The following is a 17,499-nucleotide window of genomic DNA, read 5'->3' on the forward strand; positions in this document are numbered from 1 at the left end:
GAGCTGGAACGGATATTTTATTTATCAGTGTATCTGGAAAAAAAAAAACCCAAACCCACCTACTGAATTCCCTTCATTCCCTGAAGTCATAGTTCTAGAGAGAAAATCTTCTTGTGGGGACATATATAAATAATCCTCAACTAAAACAAGCAGAGAATTTACAACTTTCTTAGAAAGCACAAACCACCAGGCCACTGGGCGGTGGAACCAAAGGTATGTGGCTGGCCATCCCTTGCTGATGGTTACATTCTGTAAGCGATTAGTAAAAGGCCGGTTGCGTTGCGTGAAATTTCAGCATTACAGAGATTGCTGCCTCTTCTCCAGGCACTTCTCAATATCATCCAACACTTGGACAGCTGCTTTTGGAATACGAGTCCCTGGACCAAACACATTGGTAACGCCGGCTTCGTACAGGAAGTCGTAATCCTGTTCAGAAAGAAATTTAAGCTTTGTAGTTAATAGTGCAACAGGAAATTGGTACTCGATTGAGAATTGGCGTATGCTCTAGTCTGTATGCTGGGCCCAAGAAAGCGTTTGCCACAAGCCGCAGAGAGAGGCAGCACAGCATCAAGGGAAATGGCAAAAAACAGTAGTTAGGAGGTAAAAAAAGGTTGAAAAAACATCTATGGTAAAGCTTTTATTTGTTTAGAATCAGACTAACGTCAGATCCTTGGAAAATATTCAAAAGTCCCTGATGTGACATGACAAAGATGTGACCTGAACACCCTAACCTAAATTTAATATAACTTCTAATTTTGAAAATACTGCTTTAAACAAGGTCTTGGACCAGATGACTGCCAGTGGTCTCTGGCAAACTAAGTTTCTCCAATTTTATGATTGGCTTGAAATTTCAGAAAGACCTGGGAAGCAGTTACATAGTCTCTCTTACTTCTATATAGGCTATATTATACCTTTTCCAACCACAGACTAGTAGCATGCCATCAAGAGACTGGACAGAACACAATTTGTCTTTTAGAAAAATACTGTAAGATTTGTTCGTTCAATTTCGAAGTCTGTCATTCCTAAATACTTACCTAATTGGCTAGAAAAGGAAGGAGTCTGGGAAAAGGGAGTAGAATCGTCTAGAATCATAGAATTGTCTGGGTTGGAAGGGACCTTTAAGATCATTGAGTTCAGCCATAACAGGAGATTTATAGGCAAAATCCATTCGAATCTCTCTAGACAGAAGATGACCCCAAAGGGGATAGAGCCAGGCACATTGCGGGCGCGCTAAGGAAAAATCTGAGACAAAGGCTGAGATCTGACTGCAAGGGAATCCAAAAAACTGTTGAACAATTTAGGAGAAATAGTCAAGCAGAGGGAATGAGAGGCAACACTGAGGCCTGACGATGGGGAACACGAGGAGAGGCTAAACAGTGAATGAGATGTGTGGCCTACAGGTGTCGGGACCCGCCACGTGTCTCAGTCACTAGCTGTGCCTCTTCTGTACTATATTATTTGAAGTCATAAAGTCTCTTAAGACAGGAGCTAGCCTTTATCAGTAATATGCAAGGTACTGGTAATCAGAAACAACGGAGCATGAAGGACATCTCCCTGAGGCTGGTCTTTTCACAACACAACTTAATATTCCATCCAACAAACACTGTTAAGTTAAACCAGGACACGGTGTACAGAAAACCAGATCAATGAGACCTGACAGCACTCTGCGGCCCTCCCGCAGATCTGCGCTGACCCTGGTGATTGTACACAGCAGCCTTCAGCGCTGTAAATCACCTCTGACATTAACAGAATGCAGGAAATCGCTAAAAAGAGCACAGACAGAAGTAAAGCACTCTCCTAGTCTTGATGGAAATGACGTTCACCCGTACCTGAGGTGGGATGACACCTCCACATATGACAAGAATGTCCGGCCGGCCAAGGGCATTGAGTTCTTTGATGAGTTCAGGCACAAGAGTTTTATGACCTGCCGCGAGTGTACTCACACCAACACAGTGGACATCTGCATCAACTGCCTGCTGGGCCACTTCTCGAGGTGTCTATACGGAGAGAGGATTAGTGACAAGTAAGAGTTAGCCCCAGCCTGGTTACTCAACAAGCATTAGAGGCAAAATCGCTGCATTTGGAATACACTGGGCACCCCTTGCTCACTCGTACCTGGAAGAGGGGACCTATGTCCACGTCAAAGCCAATGTCGGCAAATCCTGTAGCAATAACTTTAGCTCCTCTGTCATGGCCATCTTGACCCATCTTTGCGACAAGTATGCGAGGCCTGCGCCCCTCACGATCCGTGAACTTGTTAACTCTGAATGAAAACACATGTTGTATCATTGTAAGTCACTGAGAATCATTAGAAGTATTTCAACAAATAAAAGAAGCACTGCCTGCAACTGTAGCGTCATTTCTGTACATCAAATCAAAAGATCTTCTAAGTCCTGGTTTGCCTATGTAGTCTGCATACTGTGTTAATACTTACGTTATGTGACTACTGATACCTTGTATTTACTGGCCTTGGGAATAAAACATTCTTTTTTAAAGAAAACCACTAATTTTCTGCTTTCCAACGGACAAAATACCGAATTCTCTGAGGGCTTTATGAGCAGAATTACAACCAACGAAACCACAATTTTTAGATTTTAAGAATAATCACGACCAATTATTTCAGAAGCACTGGCATGGCACACAGGCCATAGAGATGGGTCCCAGACACCACCCTGTGCAACACCGTTCAACTGGGCGCGAGTCTGTGCAGAAAAGGATTGCCGTGTCCCCCATGCCGTGCACTCATTCCCCTGCCTCCTTCTTTCTGCTTAGTGGCGGTTCTGATTCCTGTTGGGTAAAAGTGTCCGTGTAACCACAGCCTCAGAGATCAATCTTCCATCTTACTTCTCATTATCCATGTACCACCAGTATCCGTCCTTGAGTGGGACACTAAGACTACCACTTCTCAGAAATAAAAGCATTTTCTTTGTGTGTTTTTTTTTTTTTTGTTTGTTTGTTTCTTATTAAAATATTGTACTGTTCTGAGCATTCTGTTAATGATGGAGTTGTACAGATTTGGTGCGCCTTGAAACCATATGCTGACCTGGCTGGGATGATCGCTGTATGAATCCAGTGGCTTAGTCTGGGGAAAAGAACGACTCTAGATAAATTTATCATTTATCAGCACAGATTTGAACAGCCTCAGGAGACGATTCCAGGACAGGAAAATGCATCATGTAACAGGGAAAAAATAAGAACTCAGACAGCTTAAAAAGCAATTATGTCAAGAGAGCCTGAAGAAGCAGACTAACAAAGCTTCTGTTTGAGGATGCACAGGAGTTGGACCTGCCTTCTCTATTCCTAAAGACTGCTGAGAGTACCAATGAAGTAGGTATCTGAATTGATTTGTGATATCTTAAAATCCTCATATGTATTGTTCTCTGGTTTCTTACTTCCCCACCCACAGAGTCCCTCCCAACAAGACCCGCTCGAGATGCTCCAAGCCTGCCAAGCTAAAAGCACCCGAGTCACCGCAACTCGGGGCTGGTTTTAAATGTGGGGCAAGTCCGAAATCACACTTTTGAAGGCCTGTGCAAAGGTGACACGTAGTAAACCCTGTTTCATTACCATGTTTACTAACAGTTACGTATGATCTTGGACATAGAGGCAGGTATGTGAAAAAGGGAGCTACATCTTGATTCTCAAGGAATCAGTTCAGTTCAGTTTTCTGTAAATGGATAATTACAAATACTTAGATTTACAATAAAAAACGATGGTGACATCCCCCACAACAACTATTTTCAAGTCAGGCTAAACATCACCATTGTGAAGCCACCAAGTAATTCCCTTTTAAGAAATCCTGTAATTCTTTAATGTATAAGCCCCAACACAGCAGGGACTTACAAGCATCGATTCATGTTACATCACCAGCCACGACACCAATTCAGTCTCTTCACCCAGAGGACAGCAGCAAAGGCAGAAGCCGACAAAAGGCACAAATGGGCAGCGTTTTCACACATACTACCACCTTCTGATGTCTTCTCCCTTGTGATACGAGTAACACTCGTAGACTGGGAGCTGTATGTGGATATCCAGGCAGATTTTAGCCTCACAATTTTAGGAACGGTAAGAGCGAAGTTGCAGGGACACCGTTCGGGCAGATCAATACCAGGTTTTGCAAACATGAATTGCTGGAAATATTTGTAGAGATTGCTATTACAGAGTCTTCAAAAGAAGCAATCCAATGTACGGGGATTTCAGGCAATTTTTCACAGTTTCTTCATCTTGCAGCTGCCTAGTATATTTGAAGAAAATCCTCAAATCATAACATCACCTCAGTAGATTTTGTTTGCAAGCAAATACAAGTTCAATTAATTTTTGACTATTCTCTTATTGCACTTATTTCTTCTCGTTCTGCTTACTTGCTTACGAGCATGAGAATGACTGTGCAGGTCTTTGTTTTGTTCTGGAGATGTCATTCAGGTTTGGGGAACGCTTTTTTAGGGCACAGTGAGTAGCACATGTATCTAATGGATTAAATGTGAGACTGTGTTCGGCTTCCTGGGAAGCTATTCTCACCTATTGATGGCATGAAGAATTTCATCACTCTCTCCAAACTCCTGGCGATAAGCTCCGCTCACCATTCGGTCACTGGCTTTATGCTCCCCAAACACCTTCTTCATTGCATCTGTTATTTCTCCAACGGTGCACCTGAGATACAGGAACAAAGTATTAATGTTATCGGGAGGCTTGTACGAAAACAGAATGCAGAAATCGCTGGCAGCGGCCCAACTATTTGTCTTGCTGCAGGACAAATTCATTTACACTCGTTTCCCCTTTGGTGCTATAACTCTGAACATCTGACTCACCCCACTGTCATCCACTAATGGAACACGCAAGAGCATTTTTAAGAAAATACTGTTTTGCTGACGCGAGAAGTGATTTTACAAGTGACAAGGCAACAGGGACTACTGCATGGCAAAATAGTTCAAGAAATAATACCAAATTTTCTCAACTGGGAATTTTTTTTTGGGCTCGGACTGCAAGATCTTACATTTGGACTCATACTAAAATTCAAAATATAAATTAAGAGGAAAAAAAAAAGAACACACAGAAAATACTGAAGCCCAACTTTTTAACTGGAATGCATTTGTCTTTCCCTTGATGTTTGTATTTTAGTATTTCTTCTTCTTCTCTACTCCTGACATAGCTCCTTTATCCACCGAGATGCAGAAGCAGCTGGGAAATCCACTTACATGCGAGTTACAAGCTTTGATTGCTACTGGAGACACAGCACGTATTCGAAATAATACCCGTCTTACTGCTGTAGCAAACCAGGCTGTGCTGTCTTCTTGTACAAACGTCACAAGTAACAGCCTCTGTCCCAACGCATTTAAAAATCTCATGCTTAATGGATTCACCTTTCTGCGTAAAATCTATAATGCAGACTGTACCAAAACCCCAACACCGTGCTCTAATTACAGCTGAGCCCACAACCAAACCCTTGATGAAAGCAACCTGCTCAGAAGGGAAAACCAACTCCTCTGGGGAGGAAGAGCAGGTCACCTGGCAGCTGTATCACAGCACGCTTCTTGCTTCTGGTATGAAATTAACTGGGGTTTGGTACTGCGTAACGATCTCGAAGGTACGCTGCTGAGCTCTTGATGCGCTCTTTCATCAGAAGTATTGTGATGAAAATATTTTCGCTTACACTTGAATGGAAAAAGACTAAAGAATTTGTATATAGTAAGAAATGAATACAACTTGCTGCAAACTTTGTCAAAGGAAAGAAAGAAAAACACTACTCTTATAAAACACTTTAAAAGTGTGCTTACAAATACGGAGGCCAAACCCCATCCATTCAGCTACTGCTAAGCACACTTCAAACCCCTGGAATTCACATTTTCTCCTGTCATATTGCATTTAACTGTAAGCTACTCTGAGGCAAAATTAGGTTAAGCATCCTCTAAAGCTTTTATATGAAATGCTCAAAGGATGTTTGGACAAGATGCGACTTCTTGCCCACACACTTTTAAAAGGGGACGGCCAAATGAATTGTACTTTTTTCCTTCTGCTGTTTGCAGTGTCAGTAGCTATTACCCGACTCCTACCGTATGCAATTTGCCACACATCCGAGGTAACAGAAGACGGATTTCTCCTGTATTAACTGAAGCCTTCAGTAAACTTCAGAGAGATATTTTACTTCCTCTGACCCCCCAGTTATTTTGCTCTTTTGCTAGCTCATGTTTTTTATACTCAGCAACCTTAACCACAGTTATAAACTGTAACTACGCCAATGTAAAATGGCAGAAATCCTCCCCTGAGCATATAGGCAAGATCTGCATAATGCATGAGCCTGACGCTGGCCTCTTATCTCCAGGGTCACTCTTCACAAAGCTGCCTGCCTTGTCCAGAAGACACTATCATGCTGGCACACACATTTTTAAGACTGTGGCACATTATTGACACAGTGTTGGCCGCTTTTTGCCATCTCCTCTCAACTCAGCTTTCTGGAATTATACTTTTAAAGTTCTCTGCTTTTATCCAGTTTCTTCCTCAGCACACTAAGGAGTTCATAATTGGATTTATGAGGATCACAGTCTAGAAAAGCAGCTAACGCAAAATAATACCAAATTTATAGTAACTGTATGGCTATGAGTGAATGGGACTCAGTCTGATAATTTCTTTGAATTTATTTATTAAAAATGATTTAGAAAGCATTAGTTATAAAGCAAACTGTCCACGATTGCATCAGAAACCATTGACATCGCTATGTAATACTCTTAATTTTACCTGTAAGATCTCAGAAAGCTTAGCAAGCACTACCCGAGTTACAGCAGTTCTGAGACCTTACTCACTACATAATCATCTGTTTTTCCAAATAATCTTATTAATATTACTGTTCTCTGATATTACTGTTCTCTGATATTACCAACAAAAAATTGAAAAGTAAGCTGCATCAAATGCTAGATTAAGTGGCTAAGGTTAAGGCTGCTGCAGACCTAAAAATAGCACCTATAAATACTGACTCGCTCTCGGAGTGCCAGCCATCACAGATCGCAGCCTGATACAGATACATCCCACGCATAAACACCGACAGCTTACGCCTGGGTAAACACTGGCTGTTTGCTGAAGGCTTACAGTGGCATAACACGCGTCTTTTCTTCTAGAGAAAACTGTAAATTTAGATCAATCTTTCTCCTCCTTCTCTTTTGCAGAAGCAGCATCTGAGTATAACTGCAGTATTAAATCAAAGCGCAGCACGCGTAGACGCAGCTGCGGTGTGCTTTTCTGCTCTTACTATGTAAAAGTGTGAATGAAAGTTTCACGTAACAAGGGAAAAATAAGTGGTTTGGACTACCAACGTCATTCTAGTATAATCTGGTGGCGGGGATGAAGGTTTTTTCTGTACTGCACAAAAAATGAAATACATTTCTTTCTTCTGTAAATACTGCTTCTGAAATCCCTTTAGTGCATTTTGAAAATTCTGCCCCAAGTCTCTGCTACACTTTAAATCTAAAGTTCCCAAGTAATAATAGGAGTTTGGCTTTTTACACTCGTGAATGTTTTCCTACTATTGACCAATAAACATTTTTTTTTTAAAAAATCACTACTTAATTCTTAGTCCTGCTGCATCAGTGGGTGCCATCTATGGCACAGTGGAATAGCTCTGTCCAGAGCCCGGAACACAGCCTCTCTCCTTAACAGGAGAGGAAAAGCACGTTTTTAATGACAATTACACTTTTCTTTAATGAGCTAGTCATAACATTGGACAAGTTCTTTACAATCTGGATGTAGAAAACCTCTCCCGTTTCCATTTACCTTTACAGCAAAATATTGTTCTGGAGACAACCGTCTTCATCTCACTATTATAAAACTGAAGTAGAATAAGCAACAATTCTTACTATCAATTTACAGTTTTTTCAATGCATGCTGATAAAAACCTACTCGCCAATTATGCGAAATTGACAGAACAGAAGTCAGTTTGCCTTTATTATATAAATTTGTGTTTCCTTCATGTGACTGTCATTCACATTTGCCTTGTGCGGAACTGCATGTTTTGGTAGCACCCTTCGTTTTGGGATAGCAGGTAATTTACAACCTAATCTGTGGTTTTAAGTAAACTTAGAATTTTGAAGTGAAGACCAAAAGATCGCTATATTTTCCGTTTTGTGTTTTATTAGCCTACAGCCCTCGCAACGTGTCCTGTGGCAAGGAGAGCATGTTTGTAGATAAACTGTAGCCTGCACCTCAGGAACTTCTGCACTGCTCGGAATTACTGTTGACCAACTGAGCTATATCAGAGCCCTCAACTGAGATTCCCTGAGCCTCCTCAAAAGTAGGGGATTTCCAAATAAGAGGAGCTGCGCTCCACGCTAAGCTTTTGGGCAATTCAACGAGGTCAACGGGATGAAATACAGCCAGAACTGTGACAGCCAGAGAGGATATTGTTCAATTCAGCGTGTCCTATCAGGCGCTAGGTCTACCTCCTTGAGCGATTTGTGCTATGACTCTCTCCCCGTGGTTCACAGCCAGCTGTAGAAGCTATGCTGCACGAATATGAATTTGAAGAAAGAAAGTCAATGATCATAATGTGCCTGTTAGAACCGTCACCTTCTGTCTGTTCAGGCTCACACTACTGCCGCTGCCTCTCTCCATTTCACCAGTAACGAAAGGTAGCACTGCGTAATCAGGTGACAAAGTCCCAGGAGGTCACAGACTGGGCAAACAAAGAAGCAGCAGGACATGCTGCATTGCACTTCATGCCTTCCTTTTCCATCACCAATAGCTGGCACAGCAGGCACTGCAGGTCTGGAGAGGGACAGAGAAACAGCACCGCAGACGAAGGACATGAGACAGAACTCAGTATAACCTGTCTCATAGCCCTACCTAACTACACCCGTTTCCCTGTAACGTGTCTTCTCATGAGAAACGAGGCCCCGAAGGGAGGCAGTACTGCTCCCCTCCCACTCCCCATTGCCTTTGGCCTGCCTTATTACTTTGGATAAAAAAATAAAATGACTTTTCTACTTGTGCTTGTCAGCACTGAAATCTCCGTATTAGTCCACGGAGTCTTTTCCATAGTTCAACGCTAAAAATCCCGTGCTACGCCTTTTATTTCAGTTGAGTTACATTACTTGTCTTCATGATCAAAACCCATCATTTTCCATTCAGTAGGAGACAGGCACCTGTCACTAACATGCTGGTCATACTGGCCTATTTGTCTACTACTTGTAAAGGATTAACGTGACCGCTTAAAAATCTTTTCCCACGTTGCCCCTAACAGAAGGCTTCCCCGTAAAAGTTCACAGAGCTCACAATCCTCCTTCAAACACTCTTTATCAGATGCCAAGACGTTTTTTTGTGGTCACCTCCCATATATAGTTTTGGGGCACACGTAAGTTTGGTGTTTGCAACTTAAAAAGTAGAACTGCAGTCCATGAATGCTTTTACAAATAACAAAAACAAGGTCACCAAGGAGAGAAACTAGCAGTTAACTGGTCAGTTTTGGTACAGAAGATATGAATCCCTGGTAAATCTAACACTACCCTCCTGTGACCTTTACAGTTCCAAGACAGGTGTAGACGTGCTGCTGGCAGAATTGCGACAAGCTCTCTGTGGGAGAAAACGTATTCAAAATATGGCTGTTAAGTGTTCAAGGAAAGGGAATGAAGGAATTTCAGACATCACAGTAAAAACAGGACAGTGCCCACTAAGGGGTCAATTTGGTTTGCTCATTTCTGGGGCATTTAGGTAATTAAGGAACAAACAGATGTGATCTAGAGATCTATTCTAGAGAATAGATCGATTACTTTGAAGCGGGAATGAAAACAGTCTTAAAGGCACCGTAGGTGAAAAAAGTAAATTTTCCACTCTAAAGGACTCTTCACTGCTCTACTCAAGAGCATCTTTTACATCTTTGCCTGGCTAAGTAAAGTTATTTCTCTTTCAGTCAAAAAATGTTTTCACACCAATCTGTGGTGCAAGGAAGGATGAAGCAACAGACCATGATAAAATTGCGAATATCCATTTTCACATCTCAGCCACTTCTTAAGCTCCCTGACCTATGAAACAGTGGGGTGACAGAGAAACCTAGTTACGTCCTGAAACTGGTAAGAGTCTGAGATGTAAAAACCACAATGTGTATGAACAACATCATTTCCTATTAGATTCTTTGTATCCGTATTATTTGTGAGAAATTAAAGCTTAGCCTTAAGAGACTGTTTTAGAAAGTAATAGTCTACCTTACAACGTCAAACTGCAGCCATCTTTTACTTCCACCTTGGAAGAAAAACCCAAAACATCGCAAGACACCAACCTCACTGACGCCATACCCAAGAACAGCTGAAAGATGGAAGTGAACCACTGTTTTTTTAGACAGCAGTTGGATATTCACCCCCAGCCCGCTACCTTGAACGTGCTGCTTCCACTGCAAGTGCCAGTAAGTTGCCTTCCCCAGTGGCAGCACACTGTGTTAGAGCAGCGAGACATTGCTGAGCTGCTGCTTCATCTCTAGTAGCCTTCACCTAAAGTGGAGGAGAAAAACATTAAGTTAAAACAAACTACAAGGTGAACTGGGAATGTGTAAGATTTTCTGATTTCAAATATTAATTCTAGAGGCATGGAATTGTCAATTGTCAATATATGCTATGTATTTGAAAAACATTAGAAGTAAAAAGGTTTTTCAAACCTTAAAACACATGTATAAGTCCATTAAATAACTCTAAAATCATTTGACCTACACTTCTACTAATTATTAAAGTGAATGTCAATTCCTGGTTCCATAACCCTGTCCCATCACAGCACTTGACAAGCTGCCCCAAATAGTGTGAGTGGTTAAGTAATGTTACATAGTTTTAGAGCAAAACATTGCATAGATATTTTCTATCTTAGTTTCAGAAAATGTAAAGTTATCAATTTGGAAAGGTTAGACATACTCATGAGACTACCTGAAATACAATTATTAAAACCAAATGAACACAACAAAACCATTTTTGTTTGGATTCTAATACTGTGTTTCTTGAGATTTTCTATCAGCCTCCACTGACGTTGAACGGGAATCCAGCTTCCCTGCTAAAGAATAAAGTGGATTCTCAGAAATTGGAAGGCCAAATTTCTGGAAGGCCACCTTTCCTTAGTATTACTCAAGTTCTATTCGCAATTACAAGCATTTTCATTTTTAAGAAGGTAGTTCCCACCTTATTAATCTTCTCGATCTGCTTGCTACGGACTGAAGTATTATCAATAGCCAGAACTTCGACTGTCTCCTCTTTTTCTAGCTGATGCTTGTTTACTCCAACAATTACTTCAGACCCTATTTCCAGTGAAACACCAGAAACTCAGAATACATTTGCAAACTACTGTGAAAAGACACAATATTAATAGGACAAGAAAATTTTGAGCAATATAATGCAGCATTTTGCTTCATAACTCTACACATTTCAAATACTTAACATTTGTTCTTATAGGAAGAAAAATCTGTATTTTACATATTTTATGACAAGAGATGATTAGATGCATGAACATTCAACTCAGTGAATACTGGGCCAGATAAAAGATTTGAAATAGAACAATATTTGTCTTACAAACCGATTTAGTAACGACTCACTAATATGCATTAGCTATTTTTCTCTTTTTAAGTTTACTGAACTGAATCTTACAGAATTAAGCAGAAGAGCTGGGCTGGGCTCCTGCACTGCTCTGCATTTACTTTTGTGATTTATCAGATAAATAAGAAAGTGAAGTTCCGACTTAAAACTACTCCATGTGAATGAAAATTAATTTATCATGTCGGAAAACTGTATTTTAGCTTTCAGCCAGTATGGAATTTACAACAATTTTTATTTGCAGTGCCTGATAACATTATTACACTCTTCAAAGCAACATGATGTAATTTACCTTGTGAGAGAAAACACGGAACTTTCTTGATTGTTCTTTATTGGTCTTAATTAAAGACCTGCTTCAAATTTATCCTCCAAACAAGAAAGTTCTTATAACTTCTTTCATGTTTGAGTTATCCCTAGTTTCTGTTACCGGACTGCTACTGGAATGCAGACTAGAAAAAGCAGAACTGAGCTATAAACACGCTTGTGTACAAATCTCCACATATACTTACTGTATGTGTAGCTATGCATATACATATATATCTCACAAAAAAAGAGCTGCATCATCCACTAATCTGAGATGACTGCATTTTTTCTGGTTTCAGGGAAAAACGGAAGCTCTCAAGCAAAACCAGGACTTGGGCCAGCTAAAATTTGGCCATGCAATACCGCCATCTGCTGGCTGTCATCCTTTTAAGTTCAGGAATCAAAGCTGAAAGATACCCTCAGAAATTAGAGGATCAACTAGTGAAGGCCGAAAATACTCCTTTAAAACACTTTTTCTAGTGCTTTGTCTAATCTAGTCTTAAATATGTCAAGAAAGACTGTTGTTACACTGGTATTATATTTTATCCATACTGCTATCTCTTTCCAGACATAAAACTCCTATGTCTTTCACTGACACAAAACTATGACCATTTTATCGCTCACAATCTGCTGCTCCTGAACTAAGAAGAAAAAAACCAATGAAAATGTAAAACCACATTTATACAAAGGTACTCCATTGGCAGTTTTCCCTTCTTTCACCTCCCTTCTCCCTACCAGAGTCAATCCTGGCTTGTCTTCGGGCTGCACACTCTTCAATACGAAGTTTGGGAATCCCCTCAGCGACAGCTTTGGCCATTCCACCCATTTCTTCAATCTCCTCAACAAGCTGCAAAATTAAAAGGATTGAAAAAATAAATAACAGCGAGGTTCACAAAAGGAGCTTTGCACTTGCACTGCCATCCAAAGTTTTATTATATCTATATATACAGTCCTGTGCTCTAAAAGTACTATCCCCATGTCTCTGACTCAAGGTTTTGGTATAAATTAAGAGACTTCTCAAAAAAAGAGCATTTTTATTACCAGATCTCCATGGATTCAATAACGATGCATGGCATATTGTTCAATCACTAACACCCATGGACGAAAAGGCTTAAAATTCGAGACCTTGACTCTGCACTGACCTCTCCCTGCCGACCAGCCCTTATGGTTACATGCATACAAATACAAATAAATTGAAAAAAGCCAGGGTCGGTTCTCCGATCCACAAGACAAATGGCATTGGCATGGTTCAGCTCTCACACAGCAGAAGCCCATTCGGCTCCAAAACCAGGGTGACTGCATTCAAACTACCTACTGCAAATGGCCATCGGGCCCTGCCTGGCACTGTCTAGAAGCATCCTAGTAGAAAAGGACCAAAAAACCACGTCAGACGATGTGCTAACAGTGTCCGTACAGTCCCAGGCTCGTGTCTGGGCCTGCATTAGCCCAATTTGGGACTTTGCATAAGGGCAATAATTTGCTCAAAAGGAGAATCACTGCAGGCTAGACATGGAGGCATATATCTTTATGCAGGATTGTCACTAGTCAGACTACTCCTGCAGAGTACTTTTTAAAGCTTTTAAATGCTTTTTAAAGCTTTTTTTTTTAAAGCTTTTTAAAAGTAATGACTGGCAGCTAAAAGCATTATTAAAAATATATTCTGAACCAACAGAAAAATTTCTCCTAAATTCTGCGTAATACTCAAGGATGGCCAGACAATTGTCTGCCTACGTGCTTGGCTATAAAACTCTGCTTTCAATAACCCCTAATTTAGAGACTCAAGCAGATCACAAGCATGAGTAGGCAGGTACCTAAGTAGGTTGGTTTGACTCTTTCTTCTGTTGAACCCTTTATTTTTCTTACACATAAAACAGATCCCAGCAAATTGGGAGTTTTCAGCGTGCAAGCAACTTTGCGGGACTTGATTATTTGTTCCACACTGGGATATTTCCCTTTTGAATGTAGCCCACTAGAAGGCTGAAGTGTCTCTTTCTCTAAATATACACTGTAGTTTTGTAAAGTTCATTTACAAAGAAATCAGTGAACTCTAAGTGTAAAATAATTCCCTCTTTAGAAGTTACCAGCATATCAAAAAGTCCCTTAAAACACATTTCTCAAAACTCCTATACCTAAAATTTTCCCACAAAACATAAAAGTTTATGCAAACTGACCTTTAGAGCAGCTTCATAGACATCGTTGGTGAGGCACTCCATGAGGTATGATCCCCCCCAGGGGTCCGCCACTTTAGGAATACCTGACTCCTCTTGAATGATGATCTGCGTGTTCCGAGCGATGCGAGCGCTCTTCACTGTAGGCAAACCTAAGGCTTCATCAAACGAATTTGTATGCAAAGACTGCGTACCTCCAAACACTGCAGCCATTGCTTCAATTGTAGTACGGATAACATTGTTAAAGGGATCCTGGAAGGAAAAGGAGAGCTCCGAAGCTCAGCAGCTCTGCCACTGGGCTGAGGCAGATCAGTCACACACATACTACCGCAATGGAACGAATGCAAGATTCCCCATTGAAACACTGGGATCATAACAAAAGCTGGAAAAGAAAACTTTAAGCATCCAATCAAACTGATAGATCACTTATCAATATCTCGGACAAAGAGATTAGATCCATAAAGAAAGGCAAAATTATCAGCGTATGAGTAAATTGGTCATGATAACAAAGGAAAGCCTAACTTATATTTAGTGGTGTTTCAAAGAACTTAATCCAAGTCGGAGAGCATGGAACAGGTAGTCCCGATGTCCTCTGTCCTCAGATTCCAGAAGTCTTGGAGCAGTGAATAGCACATTTGTCAGACAGGTTACTAGTCAAGATACATCTTGGAACTAAATGTGCTTAATATTTTCACTAATAAAGACAGGAATTACAGTTGAAATTTGCTGGTGCTATAAAACTGAAAGATATCTGTGGGAGAACTGGGATATTAACCTAAACAAATGGATAATCTGGAGTACAGAAATATACTCAGTGGTATAGAAATATACTCAGTGTCACAGAATATAATCTTAGGTCAAAATTTATATCTGCTCTTTTCATACATCTAGACAGTTGAATTGTATATATGCGGCTTACAGTCAAAGAGGAGTTATCACGATCTCCAGGGGATGACTTGTGTTTTGAGACCGAGTTAAGAGTCACCCACTGCATTGGCTCATCTTATCTCATTTGATTACCGAGGGAACTCAACAGTAGCTCAGACTGCATAGCTAATCCTTGACATGTTTAGCTGGGATAAAATGTATCCAAAATAACTAAGAGCTATTAACGTAATATGACCTTCAAGAAGGCGAAAGGTATCATGATACCTGTGAACTAAGTTATTTTCCACAAAGAAACGGAATTAATATCACTATTTTACAAGGTCACGGTAATTCTACCTACACCGCAGTCTACTTCTTGTGCAAATATTCCATTTAAAGAATTACAGAAAAATGTGATTTGGATAAGAAAGAATGTAAAACCAAATTTATGAGTGGATACCCATCTACAGACAGGACAAAGAAAAACATATTTGCCCTCAAAGACCTATAAGGAGCAAACACTGGACACTGAGGAGCTATATTAAGATAAAAAATGTTTAGACGGGAAAAAAACATTACGATCCAGCCAGAAATATATTTACACTGGAAGACAGTTGAACATATTTTTGGTAATATTACTATTTTGCTCTCATACAATACTTTTAATTGGGGGACCCACAAAGGCCCCTGTTCAGAAAATTCCTTTGTTTTAGCTTTACTGCGTTCCTGTAATATAAGTAAACATTATATTTGCTTTGAAAAGAAGAATAAAACCAAGGCACACAAGTCAAATAACAATGATTGCAAACACAAACTAAAAATAACTCTTATTGCATGTCTTTGATTGAGAACGGGCCTTGGAGCAAGAGCTGGAATCCAGCTCTGACCTCACTTGGGAAACTGTATGTGCTGTCCAGTGATTTATTTTTTTGTTGCAAAGTGATGTAACTCAGCAGGAAAAGCAGAAAGTGCACCCAGTTTCGAAACAGCAGATGAGCGATAACCATTACTTCAGCCTTCAGCAGTGAGTCAAGGGCATGAAAGACTGCCTTGGACGCTCAAATGAATTCTTAAGCCAGTGACCTTGAGAAAAAGGAGCCTCTACTTCCTTATTCAGCTGCATTCTGAAAGGATAACTTACAGGATAAATCCGAGAGAGAGATTCATCCTTTGAGTCCTGAATTAATGTAAGCACCTCTCTGCAATTCGCCCTCTACTTAGCAGGTTTGGATCCTATTCTCAATTCAGTATCCACTAGACTGAGAGAACCCATGCTTAAGACAATGATTCCAGAATGAAAATGAAACCAGACAACGAAAAGTTAGGCACTGAGACTCTGCCTGTCACCATACTGGAATCCTTTTGTGAATACAATCTCAAGCCTTTAGTTTCTACCTTTTTACCTGAGTGCTACAAGGCAGTCCAGAATACTGAGGTATTTCATAAATCAGGATTTTGGGAAGCAATGCTGCTGGCACTCAACAATACTTTTTATATTGCGTAAGCAAGAAGTTGTATCCAATGCATTTGTCAGACTGAGAGTACGACAGGCTGTGTCCTTCAGAAAGCCGCATCTTTATGAGTAAAACCAGCAGCCCCCTTTAAGATACATATCATGAGAATATATTTAAATGAGGAAGTTGATGACAGTCCGATTTCTAACCTGCTCAGTGAGTGACCAGCCTGAAGTCTGACAATGAGCTCTCAGCAGAAGAGATTTGGGATCCTTGGGCTTAAACATTTTCTCTATCAGGTGAGCCCACAGCCGCCTCCCAGCCCTCAGCTTAGCTATTTCCATATAGAAGTTCATGCCAATTCCCCAGAAGAACGAGAGCCTGCAACAAGAGCACACAAACAGGATAAAACATTAAACCATTCTGTTTAAATAAAGGAGAAGTCCTACAGCAAGGTCTCCAATTAATTTACTTTTACAGATATAAAGCAGACATAAGATGATGGGAATGTTCCTGGACACTGGTGCCAATTGCTACAGAATGATACACATTTATACCAATAAACTGATTTAGTGTCCAAACAAGGTGACTGCAGGCAAACTGCCAGTGACAGTGGTCCCTGAAACTGCTAAACTGTCCCCAGGGGCTGTTTCAGGGGAGCCCTAGGTCAGGCAGTGTTCCAGCATGCGGAATTTGGATAATGAGGTGAAGTCTCTGTGGTCAAAGACCGATTAAGACTGGCTTTGCTATCTCTTGTGCAAACCAGGGGAGTGAAGGCTTGTCTGGCTATCACAGGATACGTAAATAACGGGGTAGTCTTGGGGAGCCGGGACAGCCCTGCTTTTCGTCAGCAGAGACAGTAAAATCAAGATAACACAGACTTTGTGTAGCTCTTTATTTCCTTGAGAGGCTGCCATGATTAAAATTGACACCCCTGTATATGCTAATGAAGATTTTAGAGATCATGCTAACCATATACGACTATAGCACTCATCTCTCCACCCAAATCATACTACACCTATGGGAGGGAAACCTCGTCATTTTGGGGATAAAAGGACGGAGAAAATTGGGAGAGAAGAAACTTGATACCTGACGGAGCAGTCGACGGGCTGTGTTCTCTTCCTCCACCCCAGGCAGGGACGCCTTTCTGGGTAAGTGCTG

The 17,499-nt window shown here is 40.7% G+C and overlaps 1 protein-coding gene across 2 annotated transcripts in view; it reads right to left on the bottom strand.

Annotated features, from left to right (window-relative positions):
• The window catches only part of MMUT (methylmalonyl-CoA mutase), a 24,085-nt gene continuing 6,586 nt past the window's right edge, over window positions 1-17,499 (bottom strand). For both annotated transcript variants that reach the window (XM_063330645.1, XM_063330646.1), the window contains exons 5-13: window positions 16,548-16,719; window positions 14,021-14,269; window positions 12,585-12,696; window positions 11,139-11,254; window positions 10,351-10,466; window positions 4,519-4,650; window positions 2,116-2,263; window positions 1,830-1,997; window positions 1-426 (exon numbers count right to left, since the gene is read on the bottom strand). In XM_063330645.1, the coding sequence (XP_063186715.1) occupies window positions 298-426; window positions 1,830-1,997; window positions 2,116-2,263; window positions 4,519-4,650; window positions 10,351-10,466; window positions 11,139-11,254; window positions 12,585-12,696; window positions 14,021-14,269; window positions 16,548-16,719 (1,342 nt within the window). In that variant the 3' untranslated portion in view covers window positions 1-297. The remainder of the gene's footprint in view (window positions 427-1,829; window positions 1,998-2,115; window positions 2,264-4,518; window positions 4,651-10,350; window positions 10,467-11,138; window positions 11,255-12,584; window positions 12,697-14,020; window positions 14,270-16,547; window positions 16,720-17,499) is intronic.

This window comes from Chroicocephalus ridibundus, chromosome 3, assembly GCF_963924245.1.
Source record: "Chroicocephalus ridibundus chromosome 3, bChrRid1.1, whole genome shotgun sequence".
Classification (NCBI taxonomy): Eukaryota; Metazoa; Chordata; class Aves; order Charadriiformes; family Laridae; genus Chroicocephalus; species Chroicocephalus ridibundus.